The sequence below is a fragment of the Nematostella vectensis genome, chromosome 6 (assembly GCF_932526225.1).
Source record: "Nematostella vectensis chromosome 6, jaNemVect1.1, whole genome shotgun sequence".
Lineage (NCBI taxonomy): Eukaryota > Metazoa > Cnidaria > Anthozoa > Actiniaria > Edwardsiidae > Nematostella > Nematostella vectensis.
Genome location: NC_064039.1, coordinates 7,937,412 through 7,956,779, shown reverse-complemented (window position 1 = coordinate 7,956,779; position 19,368 = coordinate 7,937,412). Strand labels below are relative to the sequence as shown.

Sequence of the window (19,368 nt, the reverse complement as noted above, 5' to 3'; positions counted from 1 at the left end):
GTATTGGAAAGTATGGGACATGTTGACTAGGTATTGGAAAGTATGGGACATGGTAACTAGGTATGGGAAAGTATGGGACATGGTGACTAGGTATGGGACATGGTGACTAGGTATTGGAAAGTATGGGACATGGTGACTAGGTATGGAACATGGTGACTAGGTATTGGAAAGTATGGGACATGGTGACTAGGTATTGGAAAGTATGGGACATGGTGACTAGGTATTGGAAAGTATGGGGCATGGTGACTAGGTATGGGAAAGTATGGGACATGGTGACTAGGTATTGGAAAGTATGGGGCATGTTGACTAGGTATTGGAAAGTATGGGACATGGTGACTAGGTGTTTGAAAGTATGGGGCATGTTGACTAGGGATTTGAAAGTATGGGACATGGTGACTAGGTATTGGAAAGTATGGGACATGGTAACTATGTATTGGAAAGTATAAGACATGGTGACTAGGTATTGGAAAGTATGGGACATGGTGACTAGGTGTTTGAAAGTATGGGGCTTGTTGACTAGGTATTGGAAAGTATGTGACATGGTGACTAGGTATTGGAAAGTATGGGACTTGGTGAATAGGTATTGGAAAGTATGGGTCGTGTTGACTAGGTATTTGGAAAGTATGGGACACGTTGACTAGGTATTGGAAAGTATGGGACATGGTGACTAGGTATGGGAAAGTATGGGACATTGTGACTAGGTATTGGAAAGTATGGGGCATGTTGACTAGGTATGGGAAAGTATGGGACACGGTGACTAGGTATGGGACATGGTGACTAAGTATTGGAAAGTATGGGACATGTTGACTAGGTATTGAAAAGTATGGGACATGGTGACTAGGTATGGGAAAGTATGGGACATGGTGACTAGGTATGGGACATGGTGACTAGGTATTGGAAAGTATGGGGCATGTTGACTAGGTATTGGAAAGTATGGGACATGGTGACTAGGTATTGGAAAGTATGGGGCATGTTGACTAGGTATTGGAAAGTATGGGACATGGTGACTAGGTGTTTGAAAGTATGGGGCTTGTTGACTAGGTATTGGAAAGTATGTGACATGGTGACTAGGTATTGGAAAGTATGGGACTTGGTGACTAGGTATTGGAAAGTATGGGACTTGGTGACTAGGTATTGGAAAGTATGGGTCGTGTTGACTAGGTATTTGGAAAGTATGGGACACGTTGACTAGGTATTGGAAAGTATGGGACATGGTGACTAGGTATGGGAAAGTATGGGACATGGTGACTAGGTATTGGAAAGTATGTGGCATGTTGACTAGGTATGGGAAAGTATGGGACACGGTGACTAGGTATTGGAAAGTATGGAGCATGATGACTAGGTATTGGAAAGTATGGGACATGTTGACTAGGTATTGGAAAGTATGGGACATGGTGACTAGGTATGGGAAAGTATGGGACATGGTGACTAGGTATTGGAAAGTATGGGGCATGGTGACTAGGTATTGGAAAATATGGGACATGGTGACTAGGTATTGGAAAGTATGGGACATGGTGACTAGGTATTGGAAATTATGGGGCATGATGACTAGGTATTGGAAAGTATGGGTTGTGTTGACTAGGTATTGGAAAGTATGGGACAAGTTGACTAGGTATCGGAAAGTATGGGGCATGTTGACTAGGTATGGGACATGGTGACTAGGTATTGGAAAGTATGGGACATGGTGACTAGGTACTGGAAAGTATGGGGCATGGTGACTAGGTACTGGAAAGTATGGGGCATGTTGACTAGGTATTGGAAAGTATGGGACGTGGTGACTAGGTATTGGAAAGTATGGGGCATGATGACTAGGTATTGGAAAGTATGGGTTGTGTTGACTAGGTATTGGAAAGTATGGGACAAGTTGACTAGGTATCGGAAAGTATGGGGCATGTTGACTAGGTATGGGACACGGTGACTAGGTATTGGAAAGTATGGGACATGGTGACTAGCTATTGGAAATTATGGGGCATGCTGACTAGGTATGGGAAAGTATGGGGCATGTTGACTGGGTATGGGAAAGTATGGGACATGGTGACTAGGTATTGGAAAGTATGGGGCATGGTGACTAGGTATTGGAAAATATGGGCCATGGTGACTAGGTATTGGAAAGTATGGGACATGGTGACTAGGTATTGGAAATTATGGGGCATGATGACTAGGTATTGGAAAGTATGGGACAAGTTGACTAGGTATCGGAAAGTATGGGGCATGTTGACTAGGTATGGCACATGGTGACTAGGTATTGGAAAGTATGGGACATGGTGACTAGGTACTGGAAAGTATGGGGCATGGTGACTAGGTATTGGAAAGTATGGGACATGGTGACTAGGTATTGGAAAGTATGGGACATGGTGACTAGGTACTGGAAAGTATGGGGCATGGTGACTAGGTACTGGAAAGTATGGGGCATGTTGACTAGGTATTGGAAAGTATGGGACATGGTGACTAGGTATTGGAAAGTATGGGGCATGATGACTAGGTATTGGAAAGTATGGGTTGTGTTGACTAGGTATTGGAAAGTATGGGACAAGTTGACTAGGTATCGCAAAGTATGGGGCATGTTGACTAGGTATGGGACATGGTGACTAGGTATTGGAAAGTATGGGACATGGTGACTAGCTATTGGAAATTATGGGGCATGTTGACTAGGTATGGGAAAGTATGGGGCATGTTGACTGGGTATGGGAAAGTATGGGGCATGGTGACTAGGTATTGGAAAGTATGGGGCATGTTGAGTAAGTATTGGAAAATATTCCTTATTTTTTTTTTTTTTATTCAAGCCTGCGAGTCTCCTCTTGGAATGCAGTCAGGTGCGATTCCCAACTCGTCTATCACCGCCTCAGCCTTCAAGGCTGGTCACGAGCCGTGGAAAGGGAGACTGGGCTCGGCCACCATGTGGTGTGCTGGAAATCCCATAGTTTCGGGTTACACAAATTTCTTTCAGGTAAAGTAAGATGTGAGCTGTATCTGGGATGATTTGATGGATTGGATATAGTGTGATTTGACCCAATATGTTGAGGGGGTGAGTGAAGGCGTCACGTTTTGATGTGATGCCATTCCATGCTGGGTGATTTGGCGTGAATGTAATACAATAATGTGATGCCACAATCATGAGAGAAAAAGACCTTCCAATTCAAGATATCTTAATGGCAGGTGTATAAATCCCAATCAAACTTCAACTTACATGTAATTGTCGTTTAATTTAGCAATTTTAATGTATGCTTCTCTGTTACAAGGTTGATCTGCAACAACTTACCGAGGTAACTTCTGTTGAGATCTTTGGGGACGCTACCACAAATAACGGGGTAAAAACAGTTAGCTTCGCCTACAGCCGAGATGGGATCTGGTGGAACTACTATTATGAATCAAAAACTTCGGTAAAGGCAAGTATGCCTGTAATGTCGTTTATCGGTTCTATCTACCGAGATAGCAAAAAAAAAATAAATAGGGTTGTTCTAATTGATTGCTCGTAACATCTTTCAGATCTTTGAGCCTGCTTGGGATGCGGCACTACCTGGAAGAGCAGAACTACGGAGTGAATTTTACACCCGCTTTCTACGTATTATTCCTGTTGTATGGCAGTCAGACCCTTGCATGTCAGTTGAGATCAGAGGTTGCCAAGGTAATGCGTTTTGGCAAGGAGTATGGGGAGGGGGGGTGGGGTTCTTATATAAACGCTTTATGAATAGGTGATATAAAAATAGTCAGCCTTTGTTCGGAATGTTTTGATATCAGCTTGGACAATATGGAAACTTAAGTCTCCCCGCAAAGTCCGGGAAAATCATTGCGCAAACCTTGAACAAGGGCTCTACATATTTCGCGCTTTCCCGTGAACGAAAACGAAGTAAGCATCTGACCCTTTCCAAATAAAGCTGTACTTCTTAGCCTTCATGGTCTTAGAGCCATGTGAATATTCACAGGTACATTACTACAAAAACAAACACTACTACAAATCCCCTACTTGGATAAGGACTGTTTTTATGTTTATTTGATAAAGCATTGTAGTTTATGACGGATTCTTTGAGTGCAACCTTATTTAAGATTGATGTTTCTTCTTCTTGTGCTTTTTAGTTGTGGATCCTTGTGAACATCCAGTCGGTATAGCGACGGCACAGATCAACAACTCGTCTATGTCCGCATCAAGCTGGCTCGGACCAGGATTCAAACCATGGCTCGGTCGACTGAACTCGGGTGGAGCCTGGTGCTCACGTCATAACAATGTGACGCAGTACCTCCAAGTGATCCTGCAACCCATGTACAGCATTTCAGCGGTTGTCATACAAGGGAAAGAGGAGGACGTCGAATCCGGCGAAGCATGGGTGACAAAGTTTAAAGTCGAGTACAGTGATGCAAAAGGCGTTTGGAACATTCACGAGGAGAATGGATCAAGTGTAAGTCTTTTTATAATGTGTTAATACACAGCGGAACCCCGGTAACTCGAACTCTACTCTCAAACAGAACTCAAGTACCAAAGAGGGATATCTTCAGTCGTTTGTGTTCGGATAGCACTATCTTAAGTTAACGGGTTTTCACAGTGCATAAAAAAATAAGAAACAGACTAAATTCCTGATGCAGAGTTTCGTCTACTTCGGTAATTTTAATGCATTTGCGCCAGGGATATATATATATTTTAAAAAATCAGGCTAAATCTCATTGAATTTGTATTTGAAAAAATTATCGTAAGAGCTCATAAAAAAGAGTATGGCGACGTTTACACTTATCCACATCTAATATAACTGCGCAATTTAATGTAGGTGTGAAACTCATGTGCGACCTTTTAAGCAGTTTATGACATTTGAAGCATCAAAGCAATTATATTACATAGTGCTTCCATTGTTTGTACTCATTTTTAAACACGTTGACCACAAAAGCCTGTTCTTTACGCCAAAACTGACTTTTGTTGACCGTCAATAAAATGCTGCATGCCAATTATGAGCCTACTGGCTTTTATAAAAAACCGGTTATACCGTAAATACAAATGTTAAATACAAATGCAATAGAACTGGGAAAAACTTTGTCATCCTACTTTTTGCAACAAAACCATTTTACGAAAATATTCCGAGAAACTGTTACATTCATATACTAACCACAACCAGGTGTTCAATGGCTGCAGTGACGGAAATACACCATCTGTCACCGCATTCTCACGTCCACTGTTTGCCAAGACACTTCGCGTCCGGCCTGTTCAGTGGCAAAACCACATCTGCATAAGGATGGAGCTGCGAGGGTGCCAAGGTAAAAGCCAATCAAATGTTCGGTAGCTAGAGATAATATGAAATAATGCTAAAAAGCACGCTCTCTGATTAACCCGGGAAAAAATGTTTCGAGTTTGAAATACCCACACTGTTAACTGAAGTTTGTGTGGTTTACAAAGGTTCGGACGTTCCGTCGAAATTAAGTCGCCTTATAATCAATTTGGCAACAATTTAAAGTACCCGTGAAAATAGGCTTTGCATTTCCTGCATATTTCTCTATTTATTGTAAAGAGTAAGAAGCTGCTTTGTCTCCTATTATCTTTGTAAAAGGGCATTTATGGGTTATATGACTTGGCTCATATCATCATATAAACTCCAACGAGTGCTTTTTTATCGTCCTATCTCAAAACTTTTTCAAATGATACCCCTAAGTTTTCCCCTCGGAAAAATAAAATCTGCATCGCTTATTTGAATTTAAACATTTACTTCAGTTTGTTGTATGGCTTGCAGTCAAGGGGAGAGCTGTTGGGATGGAATCGGGAGAGTTGGAAGCAACCCAGATTACAGCATCATCTTCCAGATTTCCTCAACTGGCACGTCTGCATGGGAACTCTGGGTGGGGTTACAATTCCCCTAATGACGAGTTTCTACAAGTGTCAATATATCCGCATGGGAAATTGCTATCAGGTACAGTTTACTCCCCATAACTCAAACCCTCGATATTGATTCTTCGGTAATTCGAGCCAAATGCGAGTCTGGATATTTTGGCGAGCCCAACAACATCGCAATTGTAACTTCAAGAGACCGCGAATTATCACTGGAATTAGACTGGATCGAGTACAAATATACAGCGATATTTCGTCTTCTTTCCCGGCTTAACCTATTGTTTTCAAATGGTTAGTTTATAACTCTTTCTAATTTTGAAATGGTATTTTTTCTAGTGTGCGCATGCGCGCTTGCACCACTGTTTGTCGCGCGCCTGTTTTTATTCGTCATTCCCGCTAGACAAAGCTCCATTACAATAAGCAATAGTTTAAAAATACATTAATCTTGCAAAGTCAACTCAATTTTCCACGTTTTCTAAGAACTGCAGATCACAAATAGAGATTGAAGAGCTTTGGAAGCAAACAAAGTTTTGGGGATTTTTTTTTTATTTTTATGCACTCTTCTAGAAAAGATCATTACACCATTACAATCTGCGCGCTGTTTTTCTAATTTTGTTTTCAATCACAATTTGTCGTTGTTATTGTAGAAAATTGCCTTGTATAAACAAAACAATTTTTTTGACTTGGAAATAAAAAGTTAATCTGTGGCTCTGTTTTTCTCTGTTGACTAATCAAAGCGCGCGTCATTGTAACAAATGTCACGCATAAACTGTTTTGCAAACCAGATTTTATCATTCGAAAATTAGTAACATATTGGACATTTTAGTGTACAATATCGCTGAATATTTTTTTGAGTCTGGATATTTAAGTTACCGCACAATAACCCTTTAAGTTTGGTTCTTAATAAAAGGCAAGCGCAACACATTATATTTTTCGATTTTACCAGAAAAGTAAGAGCAAGCGCAACGTTTTAATTTCTTTGCGCTTGTGTTTGGCCGATTCGCGCTTGTGTTGTGCTTGCATTTGTTTTTGCGCTTGCGTCGTAGTCAGAACCAACCGTAATAAATCACTATAAGGCAACATAAAATAATCACCAAACTACACATTTTTATAAAGGACATGACGGAAACTTTCATACTATAGTCGCCGGTTCCTTGCAATCATTTCAGACTGTTTTTTTTTTTATAACAAAATTTGCATTTTACATTTGTTTGCTATTACTTGTTAAAAAACTTCAAGGAATTATCCGCCTTATTTCGATATGCAATGAGAAACATTTTTCCGTCACTGTCACGATCAAATGTTTTTAAAGTTCTTAAAACCTTTCACTTATAGCAATTAGACAAAAAAGCATAAATATGTATTTAAATTCTGAAAAGGGAATTGAATTTGAATTTTCTACAAAGCTTTGAAAATTTTCTTGGCCGCGCGAAAGGAGATTGAATCGATTGTATAATTTTAAGTTTTTGCGGGAAAATCTAAAACAACGCATTTTGTGCCCGTAGCATCAAACTCTTAAACACGAAGGCGCGGTATAAAAGGGCCTAAGCCCCGCCCCCATTTTTCAAATGGAGAGAAAGTCCAACATGGCGGCCATTACCGTTACGAGCCCAGTCAATAAAGAATGCCCCCAAATCTAATGATTTGATATCCAACGAATAAAAAAAATTCAAATGAAAGAAAAAATATGTTTGATATGTACTTCAAGCCTTTCTTGGCAGCGAGAAATGCATATTTGTCTTAGAACCCGTACATTTACGGCGCGATTTCAAATCTCCCGCCTTTCCCTTCGACGCCATTTTTGGTATGTATACCTTCCCGACTCTCCTAGGGAAGGATTTGTTGAAAATGTTTCTCAGAACGGAGATGAAGACGTCTTGATTCTTCAAATCAATCTTTAACCAGCAGTGGTACCTTTTACACAAGAGCAGTTGAACCAGGTCGAAAACACAAGTGAGGATCTCAGCGGTCGAGCTGCTTATATACATGTCACGGAATGTTCTAGAAGTAAACATTACATCATTGTTCCTAAAAATAGATCGATTACGCCTGAGGTAATTTACAAATATAGTATATGAATAATACATGATTCTATTCTGGAAATATCTAGATTGATACTAAATCATGCTGAGTCATTATGAGTCACTGTTATTAGTCCGTATCGTATAGTTCTGACCACAGTCATTGCTTAACAGTCTATCCTAAGGGATTGTGCGTGCAATGGGGTACAAACAGAGCTAAATTTTGCCATTCTTAGTGTGTTTAGAAAACATGTTTCGTGGAGCGATTTTGCCTCATTTCATCGCACTTTTCTTGGCCGGTAGCATGATTCGTATTTCAATCAGACATTCGGGGAAATATGAAGAGCATTGTACTCTGGAAAGAAGCCCCTAAAATGGGGAGAAGAGGAAAGGAAGACAGGAAGAAAAAAGACATTGCAGAAAATAATGTGTTTTTGTAACTTCTGTACTGAAAAATAGCACACAACAAAGCAGGACATTAGAATTAAACATAAGCAGCAAACATCAGGTATAAAGTCAAGATACATCATATATATATATATTTTTTTTTTTTATTATTCATAAGTCACTTTACAGCTGTAGTGTAAGAGGACACTTCAGTAAAACTTATTCTAGTGAAACCATTATTTCTACTTTCTTGTTGCTGCAACAGGTGTAAAACAAAAATGCAAAGTGTGCCTATCTGCTGTTGTACATCTGTTCAAGAATTAACCAAAAATCCATAAAGTGTTTTCACATTTACCTGAGCAGGAAGAAAATTTGGTGTGGTGGGCAGGTCAGGGAATGTTGAACCCCCAGTTGACTTCTACTTTGACGAGAAAGTCAATTTGTCTTTATTATCTTTTTACCAAATTTAATAGTTGATCAATACATGTTACCATGATCAGGCTTCGGCAAATGACCCCAGTTTCATAAGATATTTCAGCGGTATCCAGGGAGTGTGCAAGTGAAACTCTGATATTACATTATCTAGGGTGGTCATTACCTTGGGTCCTTTCTCTGGTGCCATCCTGCTGTTAGTACCAGACTTCTTGATCTAGAACATAAAGAAAGGCTAAGGAAATTTGTCAACTTACTCACCCTGTCTGTCATTTATAAGTATACTAAACAGAGTACTAGGTACACCTGTTTGAATAGGGAGCATAGTGCAGTCAATTTGATTTCTAGGAAAGCACTTGGTCATTAGACCATTGTGCCCTCGTGCTAAGTTATCAGATGTAGGGTTAAAAGTAGGGCTTAGTACTATCCCAATAAAATGCAAAACTTACTATTTGTCTGTACAAAACAAGGGAGTGGTATACAATATAAAGAAAACATTTGTTTCAATATTTTTATAGTGCATAACTGGCTCACAGAAACACCAGATAACCCTTTGTACAATGTATCAGCTTATATACTTACACATATATGTACACCAAACCACTGAAGGGCTACTAAAGAAATGCCTGATATCCATCTAAGTGAGATGGAGCCATAATTGAGTCTATCTTTCTACTTTTTGGATCAGAATGCACCTGTATAGTATTTTGTTTTTATTTTGCAATCTATGATGACTACAAATAATGTAGAAATAATAACAATTGAATTAGCTTTTGTTTCTATTTGCCCAAAACTGGTCTGGATCCTTAGTTTTATAAAGGGTTTACCCAAACATATGTTTTATACTTTAAGTTAATTATAAGTTAATAATACAAAATAGAGACATGAATTTTACTGTTTTCATTCAATGGATATCCTCCCTGTATCTACACTTGCTTTCACTGTAAGAATGAGAAGTCTTGAACTGAATGGATAAAAGAGAAAGCTTTTTGGTTTATTCAAAAGTATAATCTATAATGCAGTTTATAAAATATGACTGGTTGCTTTATACACTTCACTAACACATCAATCAATCTTTTAGCAACAAAACATGTTTCCTTTACAAAGGAATGTTTATGATTTAAAATCACATGGAAAATGTAATACATGTCTATGTATCTGCTTTTTCTTCAGGAATATATCTTGTTGATTATTCAGATGTCACCATGACTTGCTTCTTGGGTATAACTAGGATGAAATCATATAATTGATTAGAAATTATATAATAGATTCAACATGCAAGTTTGGCCCCCAATTCATTCAGACAAACTGTTTAGTTAACATTACTAGAATACAAATAATGGACTGATCCCAACGATTAAAAAACACTACCATTTATTACATATTTATACTTGAATTCCAGCTTGTAAATAGAATTAAAACTTCACACACCAGAAAACAATCTTGTCCTAGCTCGAGGCGATATAAAAATAAAAACAAACAAGAGGAAAGAAAGATTTCATCTACAAACAACATCTTTTCTAAAGAAGGCCTACATTACTTCTATTGGCAGTAATGTGGACAAAGTCAAGATGCATTTTCTAGCAAAACAGAGTTTCCCCGCCACTTTAAGTACCTATAAGCTTATGAGGACTAATTTAAATCCTGTTTTCTGAGTTTTAAAGCTATGAAAAGTAAATTTTAGGCATAAAAAGCTCACCTTTTGTCGAGGTTTGAAATCGTTGTTTTCCTATCATGCGTTTGCTCCTTTTTTGCATAAATCACGTTGGTTCCGTAGCTTTATTTCTACTGAGTTTCCTTTTTTACACATTCTATCGGACTAGAAGGTAGAGTTGACAAATGAGCTGATGCTTCCAATGGAAGCACCCTTTTATACCGCGCCTTCGTGTTTAATTTCTGGGTTTATACCAATATATCAGTAGTTTCGGACTTGAAAACAAACCATACCAAGTTTTATTGCCATACGACGGGTTTTCGTGGGGTTTTGCCGGCTTTTAAATGTAAATTATATCGCACTCACGAGCGAAAAGTGACCCCACTTTTCGAAAGCGCCAGGCTTTCCTCGTTGGTTCAGGAATCCTGGACTGCAAATTTTTTATTATTTTTGAGCCTTGTTTTACCCTGTTACCATAGCAAAATCATTATTTTTCTTATTCAATATGATCATCTGTAATATATAGATTAGGCATTCCCTAAAAGCGGAGCTCCAAATAACCAAATATTTGCTTATTTTCGCTTAATAATTAATAAAATATTAAAAAAATTTATTATTTCTATTTTTATTATTTCTATTTTTGACGTCAACGGTTTCACAGATCACGCAGCCAACTTGTTATACCCCCTTCCCCCACATAACAAGTTTAGTTGTCATACGATGTGAATGACGTCACGTGGCTATCTCCCTGCACACCACTTGAAACATACATCACACCTACCGAGTTTTGTTGTCACACGATGTTTCTTTAATGAAAAATAAATATTTTTTATTTGATGACGTCAGCATATTTTTGCTTCTAGTGACGTCATTGATGATATCTCTTTCAAAAGATATGGATGTTTTTGCTTTTAATCACGTTTTTTGCTTTAAGTGACGTCATCGATGACGTCACAGAACACGTTAAATGATGACGTCAGCATTTTTTTGCTTCTAGTGACGTCACCGATGACGTCACCGATCGCGTTACAATTTTGCACTTTTACAGTTTTGCACTTTCCTTGACACAAACATGACACCTGCCAAGTTTGGTTGTAATACGATGCTTTTAAGGGACGGACGGACGGACGGAAATCGCGTCACGAAAACTTGAGTCAATGGGTTACCAATATTTTTTACCATATTTGTTTTATATACTACTTTTTCTTAGGTATGGGGCTCCGCTCACGCGGCGCTTCGCGTGGGAGCTCCGCTATAATTATAAATAAAATATTTCCTAGATAGGTGTCAAATTGTGTGTGTGTTTTTAACTACGGCCTTTTCCCTTATTTCTAAGGAAAAATTAGCTTACGAATTGTCGATAGAATTTGTTTAAACATTAGTTTTTGAGTGAACAAAAGCAGAGACGCAGTTCTAATTGGATTGAATCATTATGAGGCCTCGAATCAATTTCTTTAAGTTTGGGTATCAATTATCGTATGATCAAAGAAAAGCCTGAAAATTCTAAATATCTTTTAAGTTTTATATTACCAATTTATAACTGTAATCAACCGCAAACATTAATCTATCTAATTTTAAGTTTAAAGTTCCTTTGCTCAACGCTATAAAAAAAATGCCCCCCAAAAATGAGCAATCTATTTTGTCCTCGTCAAATCAAATACTTTTATATGTAGAGGAAAAATTTGTCGATATAATTTTTTTATAGTTATTTGAGAAAAAGCTTATTTAAAACTTAATACTGTGTAAAAATTGTAAATTCATTGAATCATTCTAAGGTCTCTAATTTTTCAAATGAGTTCCATCTTTTTACGAATGCGCGCCTGAATTCGAATACCTTGATCCACGGTTCGAGTTTCGAGTTTCGATGTTTTTCTTTTCTTTTTTTTCCTTTTTTTCCTTTTCCTTTTCTAGTCCTTTTCTTTCACAACAAAGGGTTGTTCGAATAATTTTTAAATGCTAACATCCCCTAAAAAGCGTTTATTTAGAAAATTTCTTGCACATTTTAGCTTGATGCAAGCACCCGCTGTTCTCACTGCGCGCGGGCTCGTTTTATGGGGTCAACTTGTGAAAAGAAAAAGCTGTTTTTAAACGCTTGTATCTTTTTTAAACGCTTGGTCAAATTTCGAGATATTTTCTGATATCATATGAAAACTCTTTACCTATTCTTCATCTCAGGATAAGTAAATATTAAATACAAGTTACTGGAATTTGATGCTAGGGGCACTTTAAATCCGTTAAAATTTCGAGACGGCAATACCACACTATTATCAAAGAAATCACGATAAAGCGAAAACCATTTAGCGCGTTTTATGGTATCCATACGAACCACATACCATTTGGAAGATGAAAATTTAAATAATTGACCAAATCTATCAATTCTAAAGGTTATATGGACTTTAAAGATGCTCTTTAATGTCAGTGTATATCGAAAGAACCTATGAATAATTAAGAGGGAATTACACAAAAATAGAGATTTTGAATAAAAGCTCTGTTATTGGCCAAGCGAACATCGATCAATTTTCTCGCCAGGTCGCATGGACTAGTCACATGAATTCAAGGGCGGTAGGAACAGCGATTGTTAGGCTAAATTCTGATAATAAATCACGAATTTTCCTCTGATAATTTGGCATAAATGTTCGCGACGCGCTCTTTGTGTTAAAAAAAAAACCGGTCAAGTTACGTAATCCGAGCTACTACCCCGTGGCGCGCGAACAGTCCCCGACGCACTAGCCGGAACTTGCCCGACTCAGGGGCCATAGGAAAATTCCTCGTTTATTATCAGAATTTAGCCCAACAATCGCTGTTCCTACCGCCCTTGCGATTGGAGGCCGATAGCTAGCAGGCCGTGGTAATGACGTCAGGAAACAAAAATTGAATCACATACTTTGAATATATTTTTATAGCTACGAGTCTCCGTCTTCGCTATTAATAAATATCAAAGTATTTTTAGCTGTATAAACTGGTCGAGGGACGTCTTACAATACAATGAGTGTTTTCCCTTTTCAAACCTTTCCATTTTTCCCTCCTACTTTTAAATGGCACAGGCTTTTCAGGCCTTAGCACAGGCTCTAACCCTGGCTCAAATACGCATGGCCCCGCTTGCCAACATCAAGAATGTTTTTGGCAGAAGGTGTTCTCGCCATCCATACGAAGTGAATGTCGATTTTCCTCTAATTCTTTTCGGCTTGCAGGAATCGCCGTGCAAGGTGCAACCAGTTACACTACGAGGTTCACGCTTCACTTTAGTATGGATGCAAAGCAATGGTTTGATTATACAGAGGAAGGAGAAATAAAGGTAAGCATCAGGCGCGTACCCAGGATTGGCTGAGGGGAGAAGCGCCGTAATAGATATCATATGGAAAAAGCATAGAAATTTGAAGATTTCTTAATAAGAATACGCACCCTGAGCCCCCCCCCCCCCCCCCCCTGTGAACGCGGCTGGGTATGACAAATGATGAGGACAGTCTTTTAAACTTTTAAATAAATGATCTTTTTTAACAATATTGTAACAATAAGTCTTTGCAATTTGAGCACCGGTTAAAAGACTTTTAGCCTCGATTTAACGGCTTACCAGAGTCGCATATCGTGCCGCGCAAGAAAATCTCGACGAATAGCGCGTAGGTTATTGCGCACGAAATTGAATGAGTGAGAAGCTCGACCCCACGTTTACTGTGGAACGTTATGGTCTGACCTTATCGAAACAGAGCGGTCCTGGTGGTTAGATAGTAAATAGAGGGTTACATATATGTGTGTGTGGCGGGGGTGGGGGGTGGGGGCGCTTTAATTTTTTTTGCCTTGTGTGGGTGGGGGTTAGGGGGCAAAAATTCGAAGCGAGGCGCTAATTTAAAGCTGGGAGCTAAGACGAGCATTTAGAGAGAATAATTGAGTCGCACCACTCAGAGCTGTTATTATGCTGAGGAATTCTTCTAATATTGTTATATATTGTGATTGACAGTATTTTGAAGGCAACAAAGACACGTACAGTGTCAGACTTCATTATCTTTCCTCGAATTTGACCGCTGGCCACATCCGAATCACGCCTAAACAGTGGTATATTGGCCCCTTTTTGAAAATTGAACTATTCGGGTTCGACGGTGAGTACTTCCAAGTATGGTAATAAATAGGATGTTTAAGTGGATGAGAAAATTGTTTACGCTAATAATTGTCATTATTGTACATTGTTCTCACTATGTCCCTTCTGACTGGTTTCATTTTGAGAATCACGCAGTCTAAGGGTTAGCTGATAAGTGAATAATCAGCTAGCAGATAAGTGATGCTATACGCGCAATGCATCTACTAGGGCGCGAAGATACGATTGTGAGTTGGCTGCCTATGTGCAAATCGGAAATAGATTTTGCCTCGCCAGATTCCACTTGTTTAATCTATTTCTTATATTACTAAAACCTCATCGAATAATCGTTTATTATTTTGTTGTTTAAATGGTTTTTGTAAAATGATAACGATGGTGTTATATGTTTTTCATAATTACCTACAGTACTAACTAATCAATAGAGAACTCTGACCAACCTCCCATGTACCTACACACCCACCCACCCAGACATCCACTTACCTACACACCCACCGACCCACCTAACCTACACACCCACCCATCCACCTACACACCCACCCACCTAGACACCCATCCACCTACACACCCACGCACCTACACACCCACCCACCTACACACCCACCCACCTACACACCCACCCACCTTCACACCCATCCACCTACACACCCATCCACCTACACACCCACCCACCGAGTTGGAAGCACGGGTGGACTTGCGCATCGGCCTCTCACCGCTCTGGCCCAGGTTCCAATCCTGGCTCAAACTGGGGATTTTCCGGTTTCCTGCCTTGATTCGAATTTGTGTCACAAGTGAGTTGAAGTTATTCTCCCGTGTTTCCAGTCTTCTCGGATAAGGACACTAAACCGGAGGCCCCGTCTCTTCAAGCTACACTACACTAACCTGAAGCGAAGGGACGTAAAAGAACCACTGGGGACGCAATAAACCCTCTGGCAGTGACCACCCTAAGTGACAGTGCTTACTAACCGAAGGCCATATGTTAGAAAACTGTATATTCGGTTAAATATGTTACCCTCGATAAACAAAGATTAAACGGACTCTGAAACTGAAACACACCCACCCACCTACACATCCATCCACCTACACACCCACCCACCTACACACCCACCTACACACCCACCCACCCGCCTACACACCCACCCACCCACCTACACACCCACCCACCTACACACCCACCTACACACCCACCCACCTACACACCCACCCACCCACCTACACACCCACCCACCTACACACCCACCCACCCACCTACACACCCACCCGCCTACACACCCACCCACCCACCTACACACCCACCCACCTACACATTCATCCACCCACCAGCCATCCACCTACACACCCACCCCCTACCAGTCATCAAACCAAGCAAACCAATCTTCGGCAGAACAAACTTGAAATGCTCAATTAAACTTTTTTCCTTAACATTTTTAATCATGCGCACATTAATTGGTAGGTTGTGACTTTCCCATTGGTGTGGCGAATTTCCCGAGTTCTTTATTCAGTGCTTCTAGCTTTGAGTTAGGCCAAGAGCCCTGGAAAGCAAAGCTGGGAGCCGAGTCCTGGTGCGCTAATGGGACGGGAGACAAGGAATACCTTCAGATAGATCTTGCAGACATTTATGTCGTGAGTGGCTTCGCCTCTGAAGGCCACCCATCTGGAATGTATTGGATGAGCTCCTTCTACGTAGAATACAAAGAGAAGGAGCACGAAGAATGGGCTAAATTTGGCACAACCAATGCACAGTACGTGCTTAAAGTAAGTTATCTATTCGATATTTATTACTTTCCTTATTTTGCCATGAAATTATGTATGGGTATTTATAAAATAATTGCTTTTATCAAAGACATAATTTGGTACAGTTTATTAGTGTAACTGAGTTTTTGTTATTAGATAAGCGTTAAAGCTGCCGACCCTAATGTTCCAAGGATAAAGACGCAACTATACCAGAAACTCCAAGCAAGATACTTGAAGCTTGTTAACCAGTTTTTCGTAGGGAAACCTTGCCTGCGTATTGAAGTGTATGGATGTTTAGGTAAATAATTCTAGGCCGCACGAATGTTATGAAAGTATCCCTTTGCGCATGCGCAGACATTGCTTGATGTCGATGTTAGCAGATTTATGCACAGGTAGCCCAAGCACTTTATTTGTCCCTAATGATATTTACGGCGACATCCTCACAGATAGTTGGAGTCCAACCAGCCCAAACCTCAGCGCTACACGATTTTCCATTGCAGAGGAATCTGGCAGAATATTCGTCTTTTTGTCGTCGTAATATGCTTGCCAACAATGAATTTGGCAACCGTCAAAATTGCCTCTTCCCCGCGAGCGCAAAAAAGAGGTCTCTTCCTTGAGAGTGAGCGTCGAAATTAGTCTGCACTAATCTTAAAAAAAGTTTTTGTCGTGGCCAAACACGTAGACTAGGGTAAAAAACGTGCCCTTAACATCAAAATCAGAGCAAAAAAAATATACACACATATCTCCGGGCATAGAAAAACCAGTTAGGGGCCTTTTTTACCCTTGCCAAATCTACGCAGCCACAGGTACACGGGATGTTTTAGCGCTCGCGCATTTTGACGGTTGCCAAATTCGAGGTTTGGGCTGGTTTTGGACTCCAACTATCTGTGAGGATGTCGCCGTGATTTGAGCGCGATTGAGCGGGGGAAGTGTGTTTTTGAGGACGGAACGTGAGGTATGTCCAAAATTACTTGCCTACCTTTCACTTTGTTCTGGTAAGAGTTGAAATCGTGAATCTTGAATCTTGAAAAAGGCGCTTTAATACGGCCAGAGAACACGCAAAAAGTAAACATGGACACAACACTAGACTACACAGGATATTTTTTTTCACTTTTCACTAATTTTGTTTTTCGCCCTATTTTTACCGTAAATATCATTAGGGGCAAATAGCTTGGGCTACCTGTGATTTATGCTAACCCTAATGCATTGCATTGAAAGAATTTGAATAACGGTTTTTCAGGGCCTTTTTTTCCCAAGATTGCCCTCGCCTGCATGCAGCATGCTCTTTGGCATTGTCACTAAGCGCCGCCAAGAATAAAAATTGATATATATTTATATTTTATTTTTATTAGATATGTATTTTTTTTCCTTTTTACTTCTTTCATCATAAAAGTTTTGTTATTATAGTGTAGTGTAGAAAATGACATTAGTTAATTATTTCAAGTTTCATATGCTCCTGTAAATGCTGCATCAAGACCAAATATTCAATATTAAAAAAAACTTATTTCAAGAATCTGCTTAAAAATGCTGCCTTCGAAAAAAAGCACATTTGATTATGTGATTATGCTCGTTCATTGAAAATTACGTGTTTGCTGACATTCAGCACGCAGTTTTGAAGTGGGTCTGTCCAACTACATGATTCAAGACGAGCTTATGACAGCGTCAAGCTACATGGATCCCTACACGCGTCCAGAGATGGCACGACTGCACACGGCCCGGGGGCATGGGGCATGGTGCGCGAACATGAGTGACATTAGGCCATACCTACAGATAGACTTAAGGTCTCAATACGATATTGGCTTCATCGCGATCCAAGGCCAGAGAAACAAAGAGGCTTGGGTGGAGCAGTTTAAGATCTCTTACCGTCAGCTGGATCAGGACTGGATAAACTACAATAAGGTACGCGACATCAGCACTAGATAATTTACTATAAGGTACGAGACCTCAGGAATGGATAACTTACGATCAGGTACGTGACATCAGGACTGGATAACCTACGATAAGGTACGTGACATCAGGACTGGATAGCTTACGATAAGGTACGAGACCTCAGGACGGGATAGGTTACGATAAGGTACGAAACATCAGGACTGGATAACTTACGATAACGTACGAGACTTCAGGACTGGATAACTTACGATAAGGTACGAGACCTCAGGACTGGATAGCTTACGATAAGGTGCGAGAACTCAGGACTGAATAACTTACGATAAGGTACGTGACATCAGGACTGGATAACTTACGATAAGGTACGAGACCTTAGGAATTGATAACTTCGATAAGGTACGTAACATCAGGACTGGATAGCTTACGATAAGGTACGAGACCTCAGGACTGGATAACTTACGATAAGGTACGTGACATGAGGACTGGATTGCTTACGATAAGGTACGTGACATCAGGACTTGATAGCTTACGATAAGGTACGAGGCATCAGGACTGGATGGCTTACGATAAGGTACGAGACCTCAGGAATGGATAACTTACGATAAGGTACGTGACATGAGGACTGGATTGCTTACGATAAGGTACGAGACATTAGGACTAGACAACTGATGATAATGTACGAGACATCAGGACTGGATAACTTACGATAAGGTACTGAAACATCAGGACTGGATAGCTTATGATAAGGCAAGTGACATCAGGAATGGAAAATGTACCATAAGGTTCGAGTCCTCCGGAATAGATAGCTTACAATGAGGTACGTGACATAAGTAATGAATAACCTACAATAAGGTACGTGACATCACTACTGAACTTATGATTTAGCATGGGACGCCAGGACGTCCCTGAGAATTTGCATTACGATCACAAGTTATCCACAACAAGTTATCCACAACAAACTGATCTTAATATGCGGCTAACTACATGAATTTTAAAGGTTTTTCAAGGAAGCAATGACGATAGTTCTGTCATCAAGTATACATTAAACACTTCCATTAATGCGAGGTTCATCCGAATATACCCTGTGAAGTGGAAACAAAGGGCTTGTTTGAGGATGGAATTATACGGATTTCATGGTAAGAATGCTGGGATATAATCATACAAGTTGACGGATAGGGATCTATGTAGAGTTATCTTAGGACTTACGTCCTATAAAGCGTCACGACTGATTGTGACGCTACCGATGGCATCACACATCTCGCGTGACTATCTCCTCTTAAGTTAAGAAACTACCTTCCAAGGCCGTATGAAACTGCTATCTCCTCTTTAGTTAAGAAACTACCTCCCAAGGCCGTATGACATC

The 19,368-nt window shown here is 39.9% G+C and overlaps 1 protein-coding gene and 2 long non-coding RNA genes across 5 annotated transcripts in view; 1 reads left to right on the top strand and 2 right to left on the bottom strand.

The window, feature by feature from the left end:
• Nucleotides 1-19,368, top strand: part of LOC5502169 — a 108,331-nt gene that overhangs the window by 60,149 nt on the left and 28,814 nt on the right. For all 3 annotated transcript variants that reach the window (XM_048729321.1, XM_048729323.1, XM_048729324.1), the window contains 12 exons: nt 2,784-2,947; nt 3,240-3,386; nt 3,487-3,625; nt 4,075-4,394; nt 5,100-5,238; nt 5,709-5,885; nt 13,489-13,592; nt 14,253-14,391; nt 15,838-16,139; nt 16,275-16,416; nt 17,722-18,017; nt 19,003-19,141. In XM_048729321.1, coding sequence (XP_048585278.1) covers nt 2,784-2,947; nt 3,240-3,386; nt 3,487-3,625; nt 4,075-4,394; nt 5,100-5,238; nt 5,709-5,885; nt 13,489-13,592; nt 14,253-14,391; nt 15,838-16,139; nt 16,275-16,416; nt 17,722-18,017; nt 19,003-19,141 — 2,208 coding nt within the window. The remainder of the gene's footprint in view (nt 1-2,783; nt 2,948-3,239; nt 3,387-3,486; nt 3,626-4,074; nt 4,395-5,099; nt 5,239-5,708; nt 5,886-13,488; nt 13,593-14,252; nt 14,392-15,837; nt 16,140-16,274; nt 16,417-17,721; nt 18,018-19,002; nt 19,142-19,368) is intronic.
• LOC125568039 lies at nt 3,962-5,229 on the bottom strand. Its single transcript, XR_007312040.1, has 2 exons — nt 5,091-5,229; nt 3,962-4,247 (listed from the first exon to the last, which is right to left on the bottom strand). It is a non-coding gene; the product is annotated as an uncharacterized LOC125568039 (long non-coding RNA).
• Nucleotides 9,617-10,759, bottom strand: LOC125568037. The gene is made up of 2 exons (XR_007312036.1): nt 10,343-10,759; nt 9,617-9,870 (listed from the first exon to the last, which is right to left on the bottom strand). It is a non-coding gene; the product is annotated as an uncharacterized LOC125568037 (long non-coding RNA).